Source organism: Hemiscyllium ocellatum, chromosome 16 (assembly GCF_020745735.1).
Source record: "Hemiscyllium ocellatum isolate sHemOce1 chromosome 16, sHemOce1.pat.X.cur, whole genome shotgun sequence".
Classification (NCBI taxonomy): Eukaryota; Metazoa; Chordata; class Chondrichthyes; order Orectolobiformes; family Hemiscylliidae; genus Hemiscyllium; species Hemiscyllium ocellatum.
In genome coordinates, this window is record NC_083416.1 from 8,322,051 (window position 1) to 8,345,371 (window position 23,321).

The following is a 23,321-nucleotide window of genomic DNA, read 5'->3' on the forward strand; positions in this document are numbered from 1 at the left end:
GGGATTTTGCAAATTCACTTTTAGCGAGGTTTATCACCGAGCCTACCTTCCGAAGTCGATCAATCAAGTCCGATAAGTCCTGTAACTGATCCTTCCATGAGTGACTACAAAATCACCAGGTCATCAATATACACCACACAGTTGGGTAATCCAGCAGTGACCTTATTAATCAGTCTGTGAAAGGTAGCTGGAGCGTTTTTCGTACCAAATGGCATGACTTTGAACTGATATAGTCCATTTGGCGTTACGAAAGCCGAAAGTGCCTTTACTGTCTCTGACAAAAGTAGCCAGTAGCCGCTGAGCAAGTCCAACTTAGAAATGAAAGTTGCTTATTCCATTTTTTCGACACAATCCTCCAACCGTGGAATTGGATATGCATCAGTCTTCATAATGGCATTGATTTTGCGATAGTCCACACATAACCATTGGGTACCGTCTGGCTTTGACACCATGACTATGGGTGAGCTCCAGTCACTGTAACTCACTTCGAGTATGCCATCTTGGAGCATGCGCTCTATCTCCTTCTGAACCTGTGCCAACTTTAAAGGGTTATGCCGATTAGGATGTTGCCTAATCGGAACAGCATCTCCTATTAGATTAGATTACTTACAGTGTGGAAACAGGCCCTTCGGCCCAACAAGTCCACACCGACCCGCCGAAGCGCAACCCACCCATTCCCCTACATTTACCCCTTGCCTGACACTACAGGCAATTTAGCATGGCCAATTCACCTGACCCGCACATCTTTGGACTGTGGGAGGAAACCGGAGCACCCGGAGGAAACCCACGCAGACACGGGAGAACGTGCAAACTCCACACAGTCAGTCGCCTGAGTCGGGAATTGAACCCGGGTCTCAGGCGCTGTGAGGCAGCAGTGCTAACCACTGTGCCACCGTGCCGCCCATAGATTGCCGCTCCTACCTCTACATCATGCACAATTAGGTTAGTACTTCCCAGTTTATTTCTGCACACCTCCCCATGTGATAGTAATACCTCTTCCTGGTCATTTTGATTTCCTGGTGGAAGGAAACCCAATAATTTATCCCAATTTTTGACAACTTCCCCATTATCCAATATGATTTGAGGAACGTCCAATTCAGAATCCTCTGAACATGGTTCTTCCTTCTGTTCTGTAATTATTATCACCTTCTCCTCTCACTTCCCTTCCCTATCAAAATGCCTTTTGAGCATGTTCACATGACTCACTCTGTGAGATTGCTTCCTGTCTGGAGTCTTTATCAAGTAGTTCACCTCACTCAATTTCCTCTCAGTTTGATAAGGTCCATTAAACCTTGCTTTTCAAGGGTGACCTGTTACTGGAAGTAACACCAATACCAATTTGAAAAATTGTGAATTTATGAGTTCTTATCCATTTCCTGTTCCATTGTATGCTGTGATACTTTTAAATGCTGTCTAGCCAACTTTCCAGCTCTATTTAATTATTCTCTAAAATTTGGCACATAGTCCAAATGGGTGGTCTTTGCATTCTGACTTATTAATTTCTCCTTAATCAGTTTTAACAGTCCTCTTACTTCATGTCCAAAAATTAATTCAAATGGACTGAACTTGGTTGATTCACTCGGTGCATCCCTGATCGCAACAAGTACAAATGGAACCCTCTTATCCCAATCATCTGGATAATCCTGACCATACGCCCTCAACATGGTCTTCAGTGTTTGATACCAGCTCTCTAACACTCCCTGTGATTTGGAATGGTATGCAGTAGATTTAATTGCCTTATTCCCAAGTTATCTATAACCTCCTTGAATAGTTTGGATATGTAGTTTGATCCTTGATCTCTGTTGGTCGTACATATCTAGTAAAACAATTATGTAATTCTTCCACAACCATTTTAGCTGTAATGTTGAATAATAGGATTGCCTCTAGAAATCTGGTTGTTAATTTATTCCCACTTTTTGTTTGAGGGAGGGGACCTACACAATCAATCAAGATGTTTGTGAAATTTTCCACAGATTCAAGGTATTAAAGGTGCAGGTTTTATAACTGCCTGTGGTTTTCTGATTAGCTGACATGTTTGACATGTCTGACAAAATTCAACGGCATCCTTGTGTGGTCCAGGCCAGTAAGAAATGTCTTTACATTTTAGCCGGTGTTTGCCTCACCCCTAAATGACCTCCAACTCATAGCTCATGTGCCACTCACAGCACTTCCTTTCTATAACCTACTGATTAAATATTTCATGAATCTTTGCCCATTTATCATCTGCTTGAGTTAGTGATGGATTCCATTTCCTCATTAAGACATCATATGTGAGTAATAGCACACAGGGGTGCATTCGCTTTCCTTCTCTGTAATATGGTAAGTTTAGCAGAGCTAAAGATGCTTACATGTTTACCTATTTGTTCCTTTTCTATTCCACTTATCTGATCAAAGAAGGTCTTGGATAAAGCTTTGTCAGCTTTCTTATCTGTCCCTTTTGATCTCTCCTGCTTCAAGTTATGCCTCTGTGATCTTGTTTTGGGAAAATTCCTGGATAAACATTCTTCATTTCTTCAGTTGCCTACATCTCCACTGGCTTTTCAACTGGAGTAGGCAGCACACCTATCGATTGATCAGCTGTATCATTTGCAAGGAAAAATTGTAGTCCGGGAGCTGAGAGTTTGTCCAGTACTCCTACCACCAATTCTCCACTCTTCACTGGTCTCTCTAGCCTTACTTTACATAATCGAGCACTTTTTGTCTCACCATGAATTTCTGTTGCCAGTACCTTCTCTGACAATAGTCCCTCAGGAGACCTATCTCCTCATCCCTCAGCATTACAGACTGAGAGGATCCTGTGTGCCTTAATATTGTAATCTCTTTACCTACTACCCCAGGCCTATGTGAATAAATTTTACCCTTGCATGTGTATTTTTTAAGCAGATCTGGCATTTCCTCCTTCGTCAACCTCTGATAATCTTGTACACTCTGGTACAGAGGGAATGACTGTAGTTTACTTCATCTATGGCTTAAAAGCAAACACTTTTCAAACATCTTTGTAGGAAACTGTGTCGGGTTCCCTGATAAGGTCTCTGTCTAATTTGTCACATGCAGCAGTTTTAATGATACTCTCATTACTTCAGCCAAGCTAATGGGCCTTTCCCCTTTTGCTAAGAAAAAGGCTCTTCGCAGAGTGAGCAACTCTCTTGTTTATTGAGTGAATAAAGCCCATAATTTTCTCTGTCTATTTCTCATTCCTGATGTCCCCAGACTGTGGGAGACTGAGAATGCCTGGGAGTCTTACCTTGCCTTTACCTATTGTATTGTTTTAGCATGCGCAAGTGTTGTGACAATGACAGTGGCTGCCCACAACAGGAGGGGGCGATGAGGGGGATGGTGGAGTTTATCCTACTCTTATAGTCACCAACATTCAATCCCCATTCCCCACCGCGCCCCCCATCCCCAACCCTTTATTGGTCCCGCATTTGGCATATCCTTTACTCAATTTCATAAGATGTTTTCATTGTGTTATACTTATTTTGAGGGTTAATTTCCTGATTCAAAACAGCAATTTAAAAAGAATTGACAAAAGATCGTATAGAACATGCTAATTTTTTTAAAGGATCTTTTGATTGATCTTTTAAACAGCTTTATCTGTTTTAACAGCTCTTAGTTGTATGCATACACACGCGCATGTACACATGCATACAAATGCATGCACACACACAAATGCATATAACACACAAACCTCCATGACACGCGCGCGCGCACACACACACACACACACACACACACACACACACACACACACACACACACACACACACACACACACACACACACACACACACCCCTAGACAAACACAAGGACAAACACACGCACAGGCACATTCACACACACACAAACATATGGGTGGAAGGCTGGTTTGCGTGATGGTTGCATTCACAATTCTCTGTAATTTCTCTCCGTGATAGTTCCGCAGCCAGCTGAGGAAGACATGCCCTAGGCCGCAGGCACTCGGAGGGATGGCAGAGACCATGCACCTGCTCAGGCCCAGATTAGGAGGAGACTCTGTGGAGTCAGGAATCAGGGATTTCAACCTTGTGCACAGGGAGGGACAAGAGCAGTGAGAAGGAGTGTGGAAGGGAATGGGCCTCAGTGCCCAGGAGCTGCAGCAGTGCAGTGAGTCATGTGGCTGTCTCCATGGACTGGGTGGTAGTTGTCATGGAGAGCCAGGCCCAGCATCCTCAGGGTTACACACTCCTGCTTTCCTTTGCCCCAGCCAATGGTCCTCAGGAGCAAAGGTACCGTGACAGGGGGCAAGGAACTTGGTGCACTCTCTACCTTCATAAGGAGATTCTTGTTTTTCATTTTGGAAGGAAGAATAAAACAGAGGCATCAGGCATTACCCGTTGAAAATAGAGATGAAGTGCAATTTCTTCAGAAGCTCACAATCTGTGGAACCATCTTCTTGACAAATGAAAGCAGAATCCCTGAATATTATTCCAGTAGATGTGAATAGATTCTTGTCAGGCAAGGAGGTCAAAGGTTATTGGAGTAGGTGGGAGTGCAAGTTTCAGGTTATAATTAGATCACCCATAATTTAATTAAATGTGGGAGGAAAACTTGAAGGAAGAAAACGTCAAGCTTCTGCTCCATATTCATATGTACGTGCAGTAATACAATAACTAGTTTTGTAAAAAGGGGGCATGTTTGTGAGAAACATTTGCAACAAATGTGTAGGGTTCTGCATCAGAAGTAGGAACTCCAACCCAGAGTGACAGATTTAGCTCCTTCACTCGTTTTCTTGCTCTGAAGATATTGGTCTGGACTGTTGAGTGTTTCCAGAATGTGCTAATTTTATTTTTCACATTTCCAGCATTTTACTTTTACACAACGAATGACAACTTGGGTGGTTCAGTGGTTAGCACTGCTGCCTCAGAGTACCAGGAACCCAAGTTCAATTCCAGTCTCGGGTGACAATCTGTGCAGAGTTTACTCATTCTTCCTGTGTCTGTGTGGTCTTTCACCAGGGGCTCCGATTTCCTCCAAAGATGTGCAAGTTAGGTGGATTGGCCATGCTAAATTGTCCCATAGTGCTTAGAGATGTGCAGGTTAGATGGATTGGCCATGCTAAATTGTCCTGCAGTGTCTGGGATGTGCAGATTAGGGTGGATTCTTTATGCTAAAGTGCCCTGTAGCTTTTAGGGATGTGAAGGTTGGTGAATTGGCCATGATGAATTGACCTATAGTGTCCAGGGATGTGCAGGTTAGGTGGATGAATCATGCTAAATTGCCTCATAGTGCTTAGGGATGTACAGGTTAGGGTGGATTGGCAATGCTAAATTGTCCCATAGTGTTTAGAGATGTGCACGTTAGGTGGATTGGCCATTCTAAATTGCCCCATAGTGTCCAAGAATGTGAAGGTTAAGTAGATTGGCCATGCTAAATTGCCCTGTAGGTTTAGGTATGTGCAGGTTAGGGTGAATTGGCCATGCTAAATTGCCCCATAGTATCCAAGAATGTGCAGGTTAGGTGGACTGGTCATGCTAAAATGCCCCATAGTGTCTCAGGATGTGCAGGTTAGGGTGGATTGGCCATGCCAAATTGCTCCATAGTGTCCAGGGATGTGAAGGTTAGGGTGGATTGGCCATGCTAAATTGCCCTGTTGTATCTAGGGATGTGCAGGTTAGGGTGGATTGGCCATGCTAAATTGCCCTGTTGGATCTAGGGATGTGCAGTTTAGGTGGGATTGGCCATGGCACAGTGGTTAGCACTGCTGCCTCACAGCGCCAGGGACCTGGGTTCAATTCCCGCCTCAGGTGACTGACTGTGTGGAGTTTGCATGTTCTCCCCGTGTCTGCGTGGGTTTCCTCCGGGTGCTCCGGTTTCCTCCCACAGTCCAAAGATGTGCGGGTCAGGTCAATTGGCCATGCTAAATTGCCCCTAGTGTTAGGTTAGGGGTATGGGTGGGTTTCGCTTCGGAGGGTCAGTGTGGACTTGTTGGGCCGAAGGGCCTGTTTCCACACTGTAAGTAATCTAATCTAAAAAAAATTGCCCTGTTGTATCCAGGGATTTGCAGGTTAGGTGGGATTGGCCATGCTAAATTGCCCTGTAGTGTCCGGGATGTGCAGGTTTGGTGGGATTGGCCATGCTAAATTGCCCTGTAGTGTCCGGGATGTGCAGGCTAGAGGAATTAGTTATGGTAATGTGGGTTTACGGAGTCAGGTGTGGGTCTGGGTGGCTTGTTTTGCAGAGGGTCAGTGCAGACTTGCTGCAGAATGGCCTCTTTCCGCACTGTCGGGGTTCTATGATTCTGAATTCATTGATATTTTCTCTCAGTGCCATTTATGGACTTTGCTGCATTCACAATGCCTTCCAATTCCATTTATACCAAACTGTAAAAATGTACTTCATAGACTGTTCAATACTTTGGGAAGCCCTGAGGATGTGAAAGTCACGACAGGAATTCTTAACTTCTCAACATAATACTGCGAGACAAACATATTGCAACCCAGGGAATTAAATTTGGAATTGCACAGTTCATAGAGTTCAGCTTCTCCCAAGCTTTGGCTAATTAAGCCAAAGGGAATCTTTTTCCTGTTTACTCTTCCTGAATAACCATGTCACTGACTGTCCATGTGAAGAATCACCACATTTTGAACACAGCAATTCCTAATAATCCAAGTGCTTTATTTAATTCTTGGGGTGGAATATTCCAGTTAGTAATTAATCCACAATTACTCGATTTACATATTTATTACAAGTTTTGGACGAACATAGTGAAATTCATAGACAAAGCCCATCGCTGTACAGACATAAAGGTATTTTCACTAAATATATATATTTTTTTAAAAAAGGACATTGTAACATACCGAACATCCCCAGGCGCCAACTCCCAATAAACCGATGGCAGCTTGTGAGAGAAATCAATGGGGTATTTGTAATAATGGGAGATGGTGCTATTGAATTGCTGCCCGTTGTAATCTCTGTCCAATTGTTTCGTCTTGAGAGGGTTAATACAATCGCGCCCTCTCTAAAGTTAAAATGACCGTGCTTCATATTATACAGCTTAATATTGTCATTGAAATGCAGATGACCCAATGTCATTGCATTACACTCTAGCCAGATATTGCTGAAGGGATACGCCACTTCCTATCTGCAGACCAAGTTGTCATTCTCAGCAATTTGTAATTATACAAATGCAGCATATTTAAAGCAACATTTTGTTTGTGAAATGCTTTTTTACAGAAGTGGTGGTATGTTTCATTCCTGAGATTCAGTGCCTGGTGACTCTGAACACTTTGAACAACTAAAATTGGTTTTCATATCTAAACAAGTGTAAGAGAAAATAACTTAAGGCGATTAATATCGAGCTGATATAACGCTAATTAACTGTTGAAACATTATCTGCTGATTTAGGTCTCTGTATTTGTATTGTTAGTTTATTTTTTTTAAATTCTAGGTTTATTCCTACTTTTATTGTGGCAAAAATTTTTTAATTGCAATTATTTAATGGGTGTTGAGTTTAGTTTAATATGAGTTCACCTATAAAATGTTACACTAGTCTCTTCATTGGAAATGTCATTGGGAAGAGAGAAAATCAGAAGCTGCAACAAATGTAGGGGAATGGGTCTGGGCGGGTTGCTCTTCGGAGGGTCGGTGTGGACTTGATGGGCCGAAGGGCCTGTTTCCGCACTGTAAGTAATCTAATTTAATCTAAAAACAGTGAGACACAGGAAATGATAAGGAAGGAAAGAAGACTGAGGTAGCAAGATAGATAGGAAGAAACACTGATAGAAGTAGAGAAATGGATATACATCAGATGTGAAGATTGTATGGTGTAAAGAGAAAGCAAGGGGTAGGGAGAGGGATAGGTTAGGGAAAGTGATCGTAAGGGAGAGAGGTAAACACACAGAAAAACAAACAGATATACTAGGAAGTAGATATAGAGAGAAATTACTTCATTGAATAGACTAAGATGGGTAGGAAGCGACAAAGGTAGAGCACCACACTACAGTTGCTATCCTTCCTGGACTGTCCTGATCACTCCAGGAACACGCTGTGAGAAAACGTGCAAAGTCCAAGTGATAAAACAATGTGGCCACAAAATGAATGTTGGGCAGTGGGACAAGGGGCTGTTTGATTGACAGTCAAGAACGATTCTGCCAGATCCATTCACTCTCCCAAGGTTAATTGGCAAAGTGGACTTGTTGAGCGACTGGAGGAGGGAGTATGACGGTGTGTGCTTAAACCTCACGGAAAATGCCTGGGCAGCGCTGGCAAAGCCAGAACACGAAGCCAATCAGTTTAGTGGCGGACAGAGAGAGTTGAAGAAAACACGAGGATTGTTAAAGATCAGGGGGGAAACCAAACATCGGATCGAGGTGGGACGGCAGACACATGAACCTTATTTACGTCGGTCTGAGGATAGATGAACGAGCACTTGCCATCAGGAAGACATCAGATACCAAGGTTGGAGAACTTCCAGGAAGAAAGGAGATGTTCCTGGTTGGTGAGTGTGTTGATGAGCTGTGCCCTTGCTTTTCTGCCTGTGTACTCTTCGATTTCCTGGTGCATATTCAGAAACATCAGCTCTCAAGTGTTAGCATCATGTACTCAGGGGCCAGATATAGCTTGATTAGACTAAGAGTAAAGATGCTGTTGGACCTCCTCTACTTTGGCACAATCTCATCTAGGAACACTGTGTCTTTGAGAAAAACTGGAAATTAGGTTAAATTATTTGTGCCGCTTGCTCAAGATCACTATAAAATGGAACAAGATGAGTCAAAGTTTACATAGTACTCCTGCAATCAGAGGACTTTCTATCCATGTGGACTGTATTTGTATTTGAATGGAAGCCCTCTGTCACATTGCAATATCTAGTCATGCAGATTTCATACATTTTAACACTATCTGTTTGATGAGATAATCTATAAAATCGGGGGGGATCAGATGAAATCTAAAATCACTATGGATCTTCAAGAATTTTCAATATTCCAGCTTACAATAAATTAAATTTTGTGAAATATCTTGAGGCTTTGCTCACGGTGAGACAGAGCAGGTAATGCTTCTACGCTATTAAGAAAATAGGGGGAAGAATTTTGCAAGCCAAGTGAATGTTGAGTGTTTGTGAGGTACATGACAGGGAAAAGCAGAAAGAGGGGAAGTGGGATGGAAAAATAATGGGCAACTGGAGGAAATGAGTGGAAAGCAAGTGTGACAAAACATGACAGGAAGTAAATTACAGGTGTCCACATAACACACAAGGAGTTTGATACTTTATACATTTGACAGCCCGTAACTATTTTACTTCCATTGTACAAAAAATACAGTTAGGGTTCATTTCCAAATTACTTTACCCGTAAAAAATACCACGCTCAATTTTTTTTTCAGTGTCGTTTACAGTTTTGCCGATTCTCTGCCATTCGTGTCAATGAACTGATTGCAGCATTCCGTCCGCGTTCTTTCACACAGTCCCCAAGATCTCCACTCTGTCACTCTGAGCTTTTGCCTGCCTTGGTGTGATTGATTCTTGCTGCAGGTTAGCGTAGGCAAATTCGTTTTCTCGTCTGCCACTGGCCTCAGATTGAGTTGCCTGAGTCTGCAAGGCAAGAGAGGGACGGACAAATTTGAGATGCCACAACAAGTTGTTTTTACATCTGAACCAGTGCATGGTTCCCATTCACCCAGCAACCACCTACATTTGTTGCTCCCAGTTCAAATAAAAACTGAAGAAAGTAGGAATTAGGAGCAGGAGTAGGCCATCTGGCCCTTGAAGCCTGCTCCCCCATTCAAGAAGATCATGGCTGATTTTTTCATGGACTCAGCTCCACTCATCCAACCTCTCACCATAACCCTTAATTCCCTTACTGTTCAAAAATCTATCTATCTTTGTCTTAAAAACATTCATCGAGGCAGCCTCAACTGCTTCACTGGACAGGGACTTCCACAGATTCACAACCCTTTGGGTGAAGAAGTTCCTCCTCAACTCAATCCTAAATCCGCTTCCTTGTATTTTGAGGCTATGCCCCCTAGTTCTAGTAAATATGGCCTTAGTTCTAATATTATCATCTTAATTGTTCAACAATTCCTTCTATCGCCACATCCATCTTCACGTCTGTTACCTCCTTCAACCTTACAAACCTCTGAGACCCATATTCTTCCAGCTCTGAACGATCATGCACCCTAATTTTAAACACTGTATTTTCAATTTCGGTCCAAACCTTTGAAATTCCTTCGTTCAACCTCTCATCCTCTCTGTATCTCTCTCCTCTTTTGAATGGCTCGTTAAAAAACCCTTTCAGGTCAAGGTTTGGATCTTCTGTACAAGTCTGGTTTTAAAACACAAGGTGTTTTGACAGGCTTGCATTTATTGTCCTCCCTCATTGCTGTAGAGATCACAGACCCTTCCTGCCCCTCTGCCATCTGTGTGGTGGAGGTTCACCCATGCTGTTGTTGTGGAGGGAGTTTGTGATTGAGATTTGATCCAAATGGTGAGGATTCTGAAACAAATATCTGCAGGAATTAACAAAAAACACAAAGAAGTCCCAACACTTCAGTGTCTCAAGAAGGCAGCTCACTACTACCTTTCCAGAGTGTTTCAGGATGGGAAATAAATGCTGGTCTATTCATTGACGCACACATTCAGTGGATGCCTTCCAAGAATGCTACCTTTTAGAAGTTCTCCTCCTCTCTCTACAAGGCCTTGGATGCTGCCTGACATGATGTGCTTTTCCAGCGCTATTCTAATCTTGACACACATTCAATGAATGAGTAGCTTAAATGTGACTACCAGAATGGGTGAAAGCAAACTGGATGAATCTTTGCCTTTCATCATCAAACATGATCAATTTGTACACAATGAAATTAAAACTCTCTCCCTCATTTCCAAGAGTCTCCTCAATCCACTGAACCTCAGTACCTCAACCCCTCAACCTCTGTACCTCATCTCCTCCCACAGCATTCAGTCTTCTGATTTGAGGTTTTTCTGCACTGTCCGTCTCTGACTGCTTCATCATTGGTTTGATGATCTGGGCAACTCTCTCTAAACAACTCAAATTCTCTGGTTTGATCTATAGCTTTCCAACTTGTTCATTATGTCATCCTAAATTTAGCATACAGCCCTTGTATTAATCACTGCGTGCTCCTTCTATGGAATGGGTTGCGATGGTTGTCTACATTAAACATGCAGCGAAAAGGTTCCGACTTTATTGGAAGCACTGTTACAAACCTTTTTTGGTGTCTGCACTTCAGTGTAGATCACAGGTTGGGAATCACTTTCCAACTCTTGCCCTGGGACAATGCAAAATCAACCAATTAGTGAGGAAAGATCGAAGGGTAACTTGCATGTTGTTGTACTCCCAGGGATAATACACACTTGGAGTGCTGTTTGGATAGGTTATGAGATGCTTCATGTTCTACACTATCGAACCCCAGTAGAATACCCTTCCATTCCTTTCTCTCTCGTGCAGTCATCTCATTCGCCCTCCCATTTTATTTGCCTCAACTATTCTGTCTGGCAGTACGTTCTACATTCTAACCAGTCTCTGGATAAAGAGGTTATCCCGAAATTCTTTCTTGTATTGTTTGGAACAATCTCCTACAGCAACGATTTATAGTCAATAAACAGGACCATATTGTAAGGGTGCAATACTTCTCTTCCTGGAGGTGACGAGAAGGGGAAATAATCAGTTAGCTTTGGTCTTGGTGAGAAACTCCGCCCAGTCTTGCCAGCGCTGGGTAAGAGGGGTCCATTCTCGACTGTTCTTGACTCAGCAAGGTCATGGAGGGGTCAATGAACGGGATCCTCAATTCAGGAGACTTGGGAGTCATTTCCTGACTGAAAGACCATGGAGACCTGCCTGCTGTGTTGGGGGAGATGGTGGGGAGGGGGAGGGGTTACCTCCAAGTGTCCATCTGGGGGCAATTAAAGACACAAATCAAGTCAACTGCTGGCCTTCGAATGCAAACCCCGCCCCCCCAACCCCCCAACCCCTAACTTGCTTCTGACACTTGTTACAGCTCCTATGACAGTCATCATCATCCCCGTGATGGGTTGGAATAAAAACTTACCTTCTCACCTCTGGATTCCCCATGGATTTGGCCTAACAGGCATGTTCTAGGACCCAGTAGCTGCTGGCTAGGGTGAGTGCCGAAGCCTACGAAGGGCAAGTCAGCCATTCCCACTCACCCGTTAGGTCTTAGTGAACTGACTGGCGGGAGAGCTAACAGCCTCACCCATCCTCAACCCCCACCCCACCCCCCAACTCTCTCCCTTACAGTTTGAGAAGGAAACGAAAAGTGGTGTACTTAATGTCCAGCCACATAGAACTGCTTGATAACTCTAAAGATCCACATGATGTCAGTTGGCAGCTTTTGCTCTGATAGAGTGGAAATAGACCATTTGGCCCTCACTGATCCTCTGAAGAGCATCCCATCCAAATCCACTTCCCTATACCTCTCTAATTGTGCATTTCCCATGGTCAATCCACCTTAATCTGTACATCCCTGGACACTACGGGGCATTTTAGCTCAGCCAATCCACCCTAACCTGCACATCCCTGGATCTTCACATCCCTCTACTGTGACAGGGAACTGGAGCACCCAGAAGAAACCCACACAGACACGGGGAGAATGTACAAACTCCAGACAGTCAACCGAGCGTGGAATCGAACCCAGGTCACTGGTGCTGTGAGGCAGCAGTGCTAACCACTGAACCACCATGCCAGCCTTAGACAGACGGAATGGAGTGCAAGGCATTTGCCAGGGTTAGACTAGAAGCACATCCCCAGATATCTTGAACGCAACCTCCCCTACGCAACCTCCCCAGTATGGCGAGTGTGACACTGTTTCCATTGTTGCTAACGGTACCGGGGATCTTGGCTTCGTCCAATTATACAACATTTGGGATTTGAAGTTGACATTTGTTCTGATTTGGTACTGTGGTGTTCAAGCTGTAACAGAGGGACGTAAAGCAGGCTGCTTATTCCATCGCACAAAATCAAAACCTACCCTCGGGTGACAGTTTCCCATCTTCAGTGAGAGTGTTTCGTCCCCTCATTCATTACGTAACTTGGGTGCCTTTCCTGTGAAATCATGTGGCAGGTGAGGAGGACATGCCCACCATGGCTGGGATTTCCCAGCATTCACTCTGCTGGTGCCATATTGAAAGATCATGTGCACAGCCAATCAGTTGCAGGGAGCCAGGTGTTGGCCCTCACACAGTACTGCTTTAACTATTTTCACAGTGGGCAAAACCCAGAGGGAGGGAGTACTCACTGTCTACTCCACAAACGGGAACCTGAAGGGCTGGTGGTTGCAACACTAGAGAGGCAGGCAGTCCCTCGCCCTGCAGACTCCCACAGGAGGCCATGCCACCATATCAGCTTGGACCACTGCTATGTCTTGGGTGAAACAACACAGATAGTAGTGCTGGAAGAAGGTTAATGATCTTGTCAGCTCTGCAAGGGTAAGTGATAGCATCTTCCCTCTGGTATGTCACACTCACAGGGCTTTTGCTCAATCTAGCTATGCCACTACACAAAACAAAAAACAAAACCACCAAAATAGCTGCCGTGTTAGACCTGAAACCTCAACTTCTCCACCTCCTGATGCTGCCTGGCTTGCTGTATTCCTCCAGCCTCCTGCTTGTCTACTTTGGATTGCAGCACCTGCAGTTTTTTTTGTCTCTGGTCATTCTCCCAGGCTGACCTATCCCCATTCCCTAGTTTGCCTGACGGCTGCCCTCTCTCTCTTGGCTTCATCTCCACTGATCGTTTACTCCTCCCCCAAACCCCTTTGTCAGCATATATACCAACCTTTTCCCAGCTACATTTGGGACTGAAAAAGGGGTCACTGGACCCAAAACGTTAACTTGGCTTTCTGTCTCCACAGAGACAGAGCTGCTGAGTTTCTCCAGCAATTTCTGTTCTTGATGCCACTACATTTGCCTTTCACTCATCCTCATGGACTATCAGTCTCATTATTGCAAGCAGCCCGTCCACTTGACATCTCTTTGCACCTCAAGGTCCCAATTTACAAACCTTTCCCGTCCTCTGTACGTTCTACTCACTCGCTTGGGACACTTCACCTCCTCTCCTCTTCCTGCTTCAGTCTTGACTGCTCTTCCATCCGCTTCCATCAAACTCAATTCCCTCCCTTTGACTCATTGGCCTGCCCATCCAGACTGACCTCTCCACAGCACTCATTACCATCCTTAACCTGGTTGCACTTGGCCTGCAGGACTGACCGAGGCCCAATCACTGGACTGTAAGGATGTAGATCCCAGTCTCTGACCAGAACGGATGCTCTGGACTGATAGTCTTCAACCAAGAAACACATGAGGTAGCACAAATGGGGTGGACTAACAAGGCAAGAGATTACACGTTACTGGAAACCCGGAAAGGACTGAAGAGCAGAGGAAGCTTAGTCCACATATCCACAGATCCCTGAGTGTAATAGGTCACGCAGTTGACGGGCACATGGGATGTTTGCTATTGTCTGTTGTGGTATGGAATAATAAGTGGAAACAAACTATCCTGGCACAGCACAAAACTATAGATAGGTGTCAATTAAAGTACTGCATGCAGTTCTGGTCACTGTATTGTGTGAAGAATATGATGCACTAGGGAGAATGCAGAGGGGATTCACTGGGATGCTGACTGGAATGAGATGAGAACCTTAACTGAATGTGTGGGTACCCCTGACTAACCACAGTCCTCTTTCACCTCACTAAAGAACTACCCGCATTTAGCGTTCACTCAGCACCATTCACCTGAAGCCCACATACAGTGTGTTGCCATAGAAACAGCAAGCACCTTTTGCTGTAAGTCTGACACTGACTTGGCATGGGGATGCATTCAGCTCCTGGATTGTTCAGTGCTCCTCAGCTGCCGGCCTGTCCCTCGTGTGCTGCCTTACTCCAAGCTCCGAAACGGCAGGCCTGCCTTGCGGGGGTGGGAAGGGGATGCGCTTCAGGGATACTCACAAGGTCTCACTGGGGAAGTGCAGCATTCCCACACACACCTGGGAATCACTGGCTCAAGACCGTCCAAAGTGCAGGAGGAGCATCTAGGAAGGCATCAAGATTTGCCATTGGGAACAAGCGAAAGTCGGGCGGGAACAGGGAAAGGAGCATGCTGCCCTCACTAATGCCCCAGTCACCCCCTTCACTTGACCACCGCCTGTCCCAAGTGTAACAGAGCCTGCAGTAGCCCCAACATCTACGGACTCACCCTGAGAGTGGGAGTGGTTTATCATACAGGAAATCGCAGATGACGATGATGCTAACAAGACAATGCAAGTCACAGAGGCTGGCATCCTGTAAGCCAGTCAGTGCGTAACAAGAAAGCTAGTATGAAAACAGGCTGAGGCAGACAGCACTCCGATAACTGGATGGTATCCATGCAGGAACACACATGATGTTGCTGCTCCTTGAACAAGATTCAGTTGCCCTTGGGTTTCCTTTCAGAGGGGTCGTAAAGCTAGAGGTTCCGCTATGTTTGTGTGTAGTTACTTGAAGAAACTTCTAAGTTTAAATAAAACTTGTACAATGAAAGGGCAGTGGCAAGTTCTCCCAGCTCAGCTTTTCTCTGGTTTGGTTTGGTTTGGTTTTTAGCAGTCTGGCTGCTTTGAGCTGCTGGCCAGTTGTTTGCTGGAAATCCAAAATAGACAGCTACATGGAAGAATGAGTCCCATGCTGAATCTCACTGCTATCTCTCTCTCTCTCTCTCTCTTTCTCCTTTAAGACCCTGTGTTTGATTTTGCCGAGGGGTTTATGAGGATTGTTGCAGGAAATTGGAACAGCAACATTTAGTTGGGATAATCTGTTAGGTTTTCACATGGGTTAAGTTATTTCATATTCTGTTCTCTTTTGTTTATGTTTCATTCTATACGCTGTAAATAAATTCTGTTTTGTATAAAACTGAGGATTTTTGACCAGCTGCATCACTCTCTGAAAATCCATCTCAGACCTGCTTAAAACAATGAGCAAAGTTGGGGTCTGGGCCACTTTCTTGAAATGTATTGAGGAGGTCTGGCCTAGTCGATTACACACTGTTGTGATTGTGACCATGATAAGCATCTAGTGATTTCCAGTCACCAAGTACCAGCTCTGATATACATGTGATGGGTTTACACTGCCCAGCTTCTTATGGAAGGTGAAGAGAATTGAAAATGGTGCATAAATGAAGAGAGTTGGGGATTTAGTAAATCACAAATGCATGGAAAACAGGTAATTGCTGAGATTCTGAGGTCACCATTTTATACATGACATGCCTGCTTAGATTAGATTAGATTACTTACAGTGTGGAAACAGGCCCTTCGGCCCAACAAGTCCACACCGACCCGCCGAAGCGCAACCCACCCATACCCCTACATTTGCCCCTTACCTGACACTACGGGCAATTTAGCATGGCCAATTCACCTGACCCGCACATCTTTGGACTGTGGGAGGAAACCGGAGCACCCAGAGGAAACCCACGCAGACACGGGGAGAACGTGCAAACTCCACACAATCAGTCGTTGTCATCTATAGCCTGTGCCTTCATACGTGAAATGAGTAATTCAGTGCAAAGATTCACCCGACAGACACAAACAGAAGCAGTCTGGCAGCATTGGTGGAGTGAAATCAGAGTGTATGTTTTGAGGAAGGGTCACTGGACCTGAAACGTTAACTCTGATTTCTCTCCATGAATGCTGCCAGACCTGCTGAGCTTTTCCAACAATTTCTGTTTTTGTTTCTGACCTCCAGCATCATTTCAATGTCTATATGACATTCACCCCAGTGGGTAAGTGATCTCTGGGGACCACGATGCTAACGTGGTGCTTTTAAAAGATGGAAGACATTACAGTCAGAGCAATGCCTTCAGCCCGTGTTTAATTATCCAATGTGTTTTAAGAATGGCTTGTCAGGAGGATTGGGTTTGAGTCCCAGAGGTGTGTAATAACGTCTCTGAACAGGCGGACGAGAAAATATCGAAGATTAGTTTGTGATGCACTGAACTAAAATACCTTAAAACAATCTAAATAGAAGCACTTCACAGATGTCAGAAGCTCCGAATTTGAATCTACTCCTCACAACGTTTCACAAGCAATAAGAATTCTAGTGTCTCACCATCCTTCCTGAAGTGATGCGATAGGTCGTGGATTTCTGGTCTCCAGAAGGAGCTTTAATCTGTTAAAGCATTTCTCAGCAAAGGACAAGGGAGATGATGGCACAATGGGTATGTCCCTGGATCTATAATCCAGGTGTTCCTGCTAATTCTCTGTGCCATGATGTTAAAATGCTGGTGGCATTAATAAATCTGGAATCTTAAGTTCATCTCAATAGAACTTTGCTTTTGGTGTAAGTTAAATCAACTAGAGTCAAATCAATGAAATATGACTAATGCAGCTGCCTATTGATATATCGTGCAATTTTCCTGCATCTTACGACTCACTGAGGATTGCACAGACTGGCATCTAGAATTGTTTTTTTGTTCTTTTCCCTTTGATGGGATTTGGATATCATAGATGAAGCAATTTATTGCCTCTCACTAAAATCTCACAAAATTATGACCTATGTGAAAATCTATCCCACTAGGTTTACTAGATTTTGAGGGAAGGCAATGGTCTAATGTTATTGTTAATCCAGAGACGCAGGTAATGTTCCGGGGACCTGGATTCACATCCAGACATGGTAGATGGTGGAATATGAATTCAATAGAAATCTGGGATTAAGAGTCTAATGACAACCACGAACCCATCGTTGGAAAACCCATCTGGTTAACTAATGTCCATTGAAACCGTCATCCTTACCCAGTCTGGGCCTACTTGTGACTCCAGACCCACAACGATGTGGTTGACTCTTAAGTGTAATTAGGGATGGGCAATAAATGCTGGCCCAACCAGAGTCACCCTCATCCCGTGAATAAATTAAAGAAAAACTAATTCTCTTTGGGTCGGAAGACTGCTGTCTTTATCCAGTCTACAGAAATTGGATTGATTCTTAATTATCCTCTAAAATGGCCTCGCAAGAGTGATAATAGGCAGGTAACAAATTGCTTCATCTACGATATCCAAATCCCATCATTGGGAAAAGAACAAAAAACAATTCTAGATGTCAGTCTGTGCAATCCTCAGTGAGTCATAAGATGCAGGAATATTGCACGAGGTATCAATAGGCAGCTGTATTAGCCATATTTCATTGATTTGACTCGAGCTGATTTAACTTACACCTCAAGCAAAGTTCTATCACCTAAGTGGACACTCAAATGTTAGGGAAGAGGTTTAATCCAGACCTTCACTTTCTGGCAAGCTAACTAAAACAAGGGATATCTGTTTCCTGCGATTAGGCCCTGGATATGTGCAAAATTGATTGGTGTCACACTGTGCTGTCCCGGAGAATGAACCAGCAATCCTACCTCCAATCACTTCCTTCTTTTTTCTCCAGGCAACAATGACGAAAATGATGATGACAACCACTCCACTGGCAATGACCCCAACCGCCACCAACAATGTCTTGGTGAATGTACCTGTTAATCAAAACACCAGAGGCTGGAGTTAGGATATACTCAGTTGAGGACAATGCATGTGGACAGAGAAATGGAATCCATACTTCCTAGAGTTACATAAAAGGATTGGTATGTGTTATAAACTGGTGTCCATGGTCTCGCTGAGCTTTCTGCCACTATTATTGAGAGGAGGAGCCTCCATTTCCCCACCCCAGCTCCTCTCTGTGTTTTATAGATATGCAGCATTGCGTTTTATAGGTGTTTCCATTCTTCAATATGGATGTTTTCAGTTGCTACCATAAAAAGAAACCAAATGTTTCCACAAATGCAATCTGATCGGCAAGGCCCATTGTTCTTATGTTAGTGGAGCTGCCTAAGTTAACAGAGCAGTGACATTCTAATACATGGGTTAACTCTAATCCCATGCTAGAGCCAGTTACTCTTGAAGGTCAATGGGGTTCAATCATGAAATTCATTCCAATGATAGGTCTGTGTTTTAATTAATTACCGCATCTCTTCCACTTCCCGCTCCTCCGCCCTTGAGCTATGCCTCTCCAATCGCCACCAGGACAGAACCCCACTGGTCTTCACCTACCACCCCACCAACCTCCATATACATCGTATCATCCATCGTCATTTCCACCACCTCCAAACAGACCCCACCACCAGGGATATATTTCCCTCCCCTCCCCTATCAGCGTTCCGAAAAGACCACTCCCTCCGTGACTCCCTCGTCAGGTCCACACCCCCCACCAACCCAACCCCCAATCCCGGCACCTTCCCCTGCAACCGCAAGAAATGCAAAACTTGCGCCTGCACCTCCCCCCTTACTTCCCTCCAAGGCCCCAGGGGATCCTTCCATATCTACCACAAATTCACCTGCACCTCCACACACATCATTTACTGCGTCCGCTGCACCCGATGTGGCCTCCTCTATATTGGGGAGACAGACCACCTACTTGCGGAACGTTTCAGAGAACACCTTTGGGACACCCGGACCAACCAACCCAACCAACCCGTGGCTCAACATTTCAACTCCCCCTCCCACCCCGCCAAGGACATGCAGATCCTTGGACTCCTCCATCGCCAAACCATAGCAACATGACGGCTGGAGGAAGAGCGCCTCATCTTCTACCTAGGAACCCTCAAACCACAAGGGATGAACTCAGATTTCTCCAGTTTCCTCATTTCCCCTCCCCCCACCTTGTCTCAGTCCCAACCCTCGAACTCAGCACTACCTTCCTAACCTGCAATCTTCTTCCTGACCTCTCCGCCCCCACCCCCACTCCAGCCTATCGCCCTCACCTTAACCTCCTTCCACCTATCGCATTTCCAAAGCCCCTCTCCCAAGTCCCTCCTCCCTACCTTTTATCTTAGCCTGCTTGGCACACTCTCCTCATTCCTGAAGAAGGGCTCATGCCTGAAACGTCGATTCTCCTGCTCCTTTGATGCTGCCTGACCTGCTGCGCTTTTCCAGCAACACATTTTCAGCTCTGATCTCCAGCATCTGCAGTCCTCACTTTCTCCTTAATTGAACATTGCCAATGAGAATATAAATGGGGAAGATCTGATCAACCTCTTTGATTTCTACGAGGGGACTATAGATAGTAGGAAAACTAAATTAGTGGAAGCAAATCCACTGATTCCTCATCTCCCAGAAAAGAACGAAAAGCAGCATCCAGAGAAGTTTCCCTTCAGTATTATTAAGAACTGTTCACAACTTGGAATCTACAGGGAAGAGACTTAGGGCCATTTGGTCTAACTAGTCTATGCTAGAATTTATGCTCCATATCAGCCTAACCTCTTCCTCCTTCAATTATCTCCTGAACCCACATTACTCATTCCCTTTCCCACCATATATGCATCAAACATTATTTAGAATCCCTACAGTCTGGAAGCAGGCCTTTCAGCTCACTAAGTCCACATCAAATATCTGTAGCCATGTTCCAAAACATGATTGGTTTTAAAAGAATAACTAAGGCAAAATTGTCAGTGATGGAAGCGGACAGCTATGACATAATGGGAAAAAAGAATTAGTCAATATGAAGGAAAACATTTACTCTGCAGAAAGTCCATTTGTAATTGGGAACCATGGCTGATTGGGTGGTGGAAGGTAATTGAGTCAGGCTTCTCAAAAGACCTGGATAAACACTAGAAGAGAAAAGATTAAAGGGGGAAGAGGGATGAAGTGTGATTATTTGGAAAAGTCCACCAAAAACCAACATGGGATGGAGGGCTAAGAGGGCTGCTTCTCTATTGCCTCATTCTCCTAAACATTGGGCACAAACATTAGGCTTTGACCAGAGCACTGACCACTCCATCATGGAGGACAAGCTGAATATAAGGGCCCGAATAGGCACTTAACTGATCAGCATGGAGCCTTCCTTGGGATGGAGGAGCCGAGGGGTAGTGTTCTTAAACAGCAAGGGATCTGGTGTAACTCAATGCGGACTCCCAGACGCAGCATGGGCACTCAGTCTCAACACAGACTCAAAGCCTCAGCACAGACTCCAATTCTCAGCAAGGACTCCCAATCTCAGTACGGACTCTCAGCATCAGCACAGACTCCCAGTCATAGCACAGCCTCACAATCTCAGCATAGACTCCCAGCCTCAGTAGAGACTTCATTTCTCATCAAAGGTGCAGCACAGACTCCCAGTCTCAGCAGAGATTTCCAACCTCAGCACAGACTCACAGTCTCAGCAGAGACTGCCAACCTCAGCACAGACTCACAGTCTCAGCAGAGATTTCCAATCTCAGCACAGACTCACAGTCTCAGCACAAACTCCTAGTCCCTACACACAACCCGAGATACATCACAGACTCTCAGTCTCAGTACAGAGTCCCAATTGCAACACAGACCCTCAGCCTCAGCACAGACTCCCAGTCTCAGCACAAACTCCCAGTCTCAGCACAGATTCCCAGTCTCAGCACAAATTTCAAGTCTCAGCACAGAATCCCAATCTCAGCACGGTTTCCCAGTCTCAGCACAGATTCCTAATCTTAGAACGGTTTCCCAGTCTCAACACAGACTCCCAGTCTCAGCACAATCTGTCAGTCCCAGTACAGATGCCCAGTCCCAACACAGACTCCCAGTCTCAGTATAGACTCCCAGTCTCAGGACAGACGCCCGGACTCAGCACAGACACACGATCTGAGCACAGACTCCCAGTTTCAGCACAGACTCCCAATCCCAGCACAAATTCCAAGTCTCAGCGCAGACGCCCATTCTCAGCACAGACTTCCAGCCTCAGCAGACTCTCATTTTCATCCCAAACTCCCATTCTCAGCAGGGTTTCCCAGTCCCACCACAAATTCCCAGTCTCAGCATAGACTTTCAAACTGAACACAGACTCCCAGTCTCAGCACAGACTCCCAACCTCAGCACAGATTCCCATTCTCAGCACAGACTTCCAGTCTCAGCACAGACTCCCTGCCTCAGCACAGACTCCCAATCTCAACACAGACTCCCAGTGCCAGCACTAAGTCCCAGTCTCAGCATACACTTTCAAACTGAACATAGACTTCCAATTTCAGGACAGACGCCCGGTCTCAGCACAGGCTCCAAATCTCAGCACAGACACACGATCTCAGAACAGATTCCCAGTCTCAGCACAAATTCCAAGTCTCAGCACAGACTCCGAATCTCAGCATGGTTTCCCGGTCTCAGCACAGACTCCCAGTCTTAACACAGACTCCCAATCTCAGCACGGACTCACAGTCTCAGCACAGAATCCCGGTCCAACCACAGACTCCCAGTCTCAGCACAGATTCCTGGCCTCAGCACAGGCCCCCAGTCTTAGCACAAACTCCTAGTCCCTACACAGAACACGTGATACATCACAGACTCCCAGTCTCAGTACAGACTCCCAATTGCAGCATGGACTCTCAGCCTCAGAACAGACTCCAAATGTCAGCACAGACTCCCAGTCTCAGCACAGACTCCCAGTCTCAGCATGGAACTCCCAGTCTCTAAATAGATTCCCAGCCTCAGCGCGGCCTCGAGTATCAGTATAAGTCTCTGCACAGACTCCCAGTCTCAGGACAAACTCACAGTATCAGCTCAGAACCCCAGTCTCAGCACAGACTTCCATTCTCAGGACAGACACCCTGTCTCAGCACAGATTCCCAGTCTCAGCACAAACTTCTAGCCTGAGCACAGACTCCCAATCTAAGGACAGACTCCCAAGCTCAGCACAGACTCCCAGCCTCAACGTGACCTCCCAGCCTGAGCACAGACTCCCAATCTCAGCACAGACTTCGAGTCTCAGCAGAGATTCCCAGTCCCACCATAGACTCCCAGTCTCAGCACAGATTCCTGGCCTCAGCACAGACTCCCAGCCTCAGCACAGACTTCCAGTCTCAGCAGACTCTCATTTTCACCCCAAACTCCCATTCTCAGCAGGGTTTCCCAGTCCCACTACAAATTCCCAGTCTCAGCATAGACTTTCAAACTGAACACAGACTTCCAGTCTCAGCATAGACTCCCAATCTCAGGACAGATTCCCATTCTCAGGGCAGACTCCCGGTCTCAGCACTGACTCCAAATCTCAGCACAGACTCCCAACCTCAGCACAGAATTCCATTCTCAGCACAGCCTTCCAGTCTCAGCACAGACTCCCTGCCTCAGAATAGATTCCCATTCTAAGCACAAACTTCCAGAATCAGCACAGACTCCCAGTCCCAGCACTAACTCCCAGTCTCAGCATACACTTTCAAACCGAATATTGAATCCCATTCTCAGGACAGACACACGATCTGAGCACAGACTCCCAGTTTCAGCACAGACTCCCAATCCCAGCACAAATTCCAAGTCTCAGCACAGACTTTCAGTCTCAGCATAGACATTCAAACTGTAAACAGATCTCCTGTCTCAGGACAGACTC

General features: G+C 45.3%; 1 protein-coding gene across 4 annotated transcripts in view; it reads right to left on the reverse strand.

The window, feature by feature from the left end:
* Window positions 1–6,637: 6,637 nt before the first annotated feature.
* LOC132823141 (myelin-associated glycoprotein-like) overlaps window positions 6,638–23,321 on the reverse strand; it is a 114,675-nt gene continuing 97,991 nt past the window's right edge. For 3 of the 4 annotated variants that reach the window (XM_060836703.1, XM_060836700.1, XM_060836701.1), the window contains 3 exons: window positions 18,346–18,456; window positions 11,175–11,236; window positions 6,638–9,545 (listed from right to left, as the gene is read on the reverse strand). In XM_060836703.1, coding sequence (XP_060692686.1) covers window positions 9,411–9,545; window positions 11,175–11,236; window positions 18,346–18,456 — 308 coding nt within the window. In that variant the 3' untranslated portion in view covers window positions 6,638–9,410. The remainder of the gene's footprint in view (window positions 9,546–11,174; window positions 11,237–18,345; window positions 18,457–23,321) is intronic. The other variant, XM_060836702.1, reaches the window with a different exon arrangement.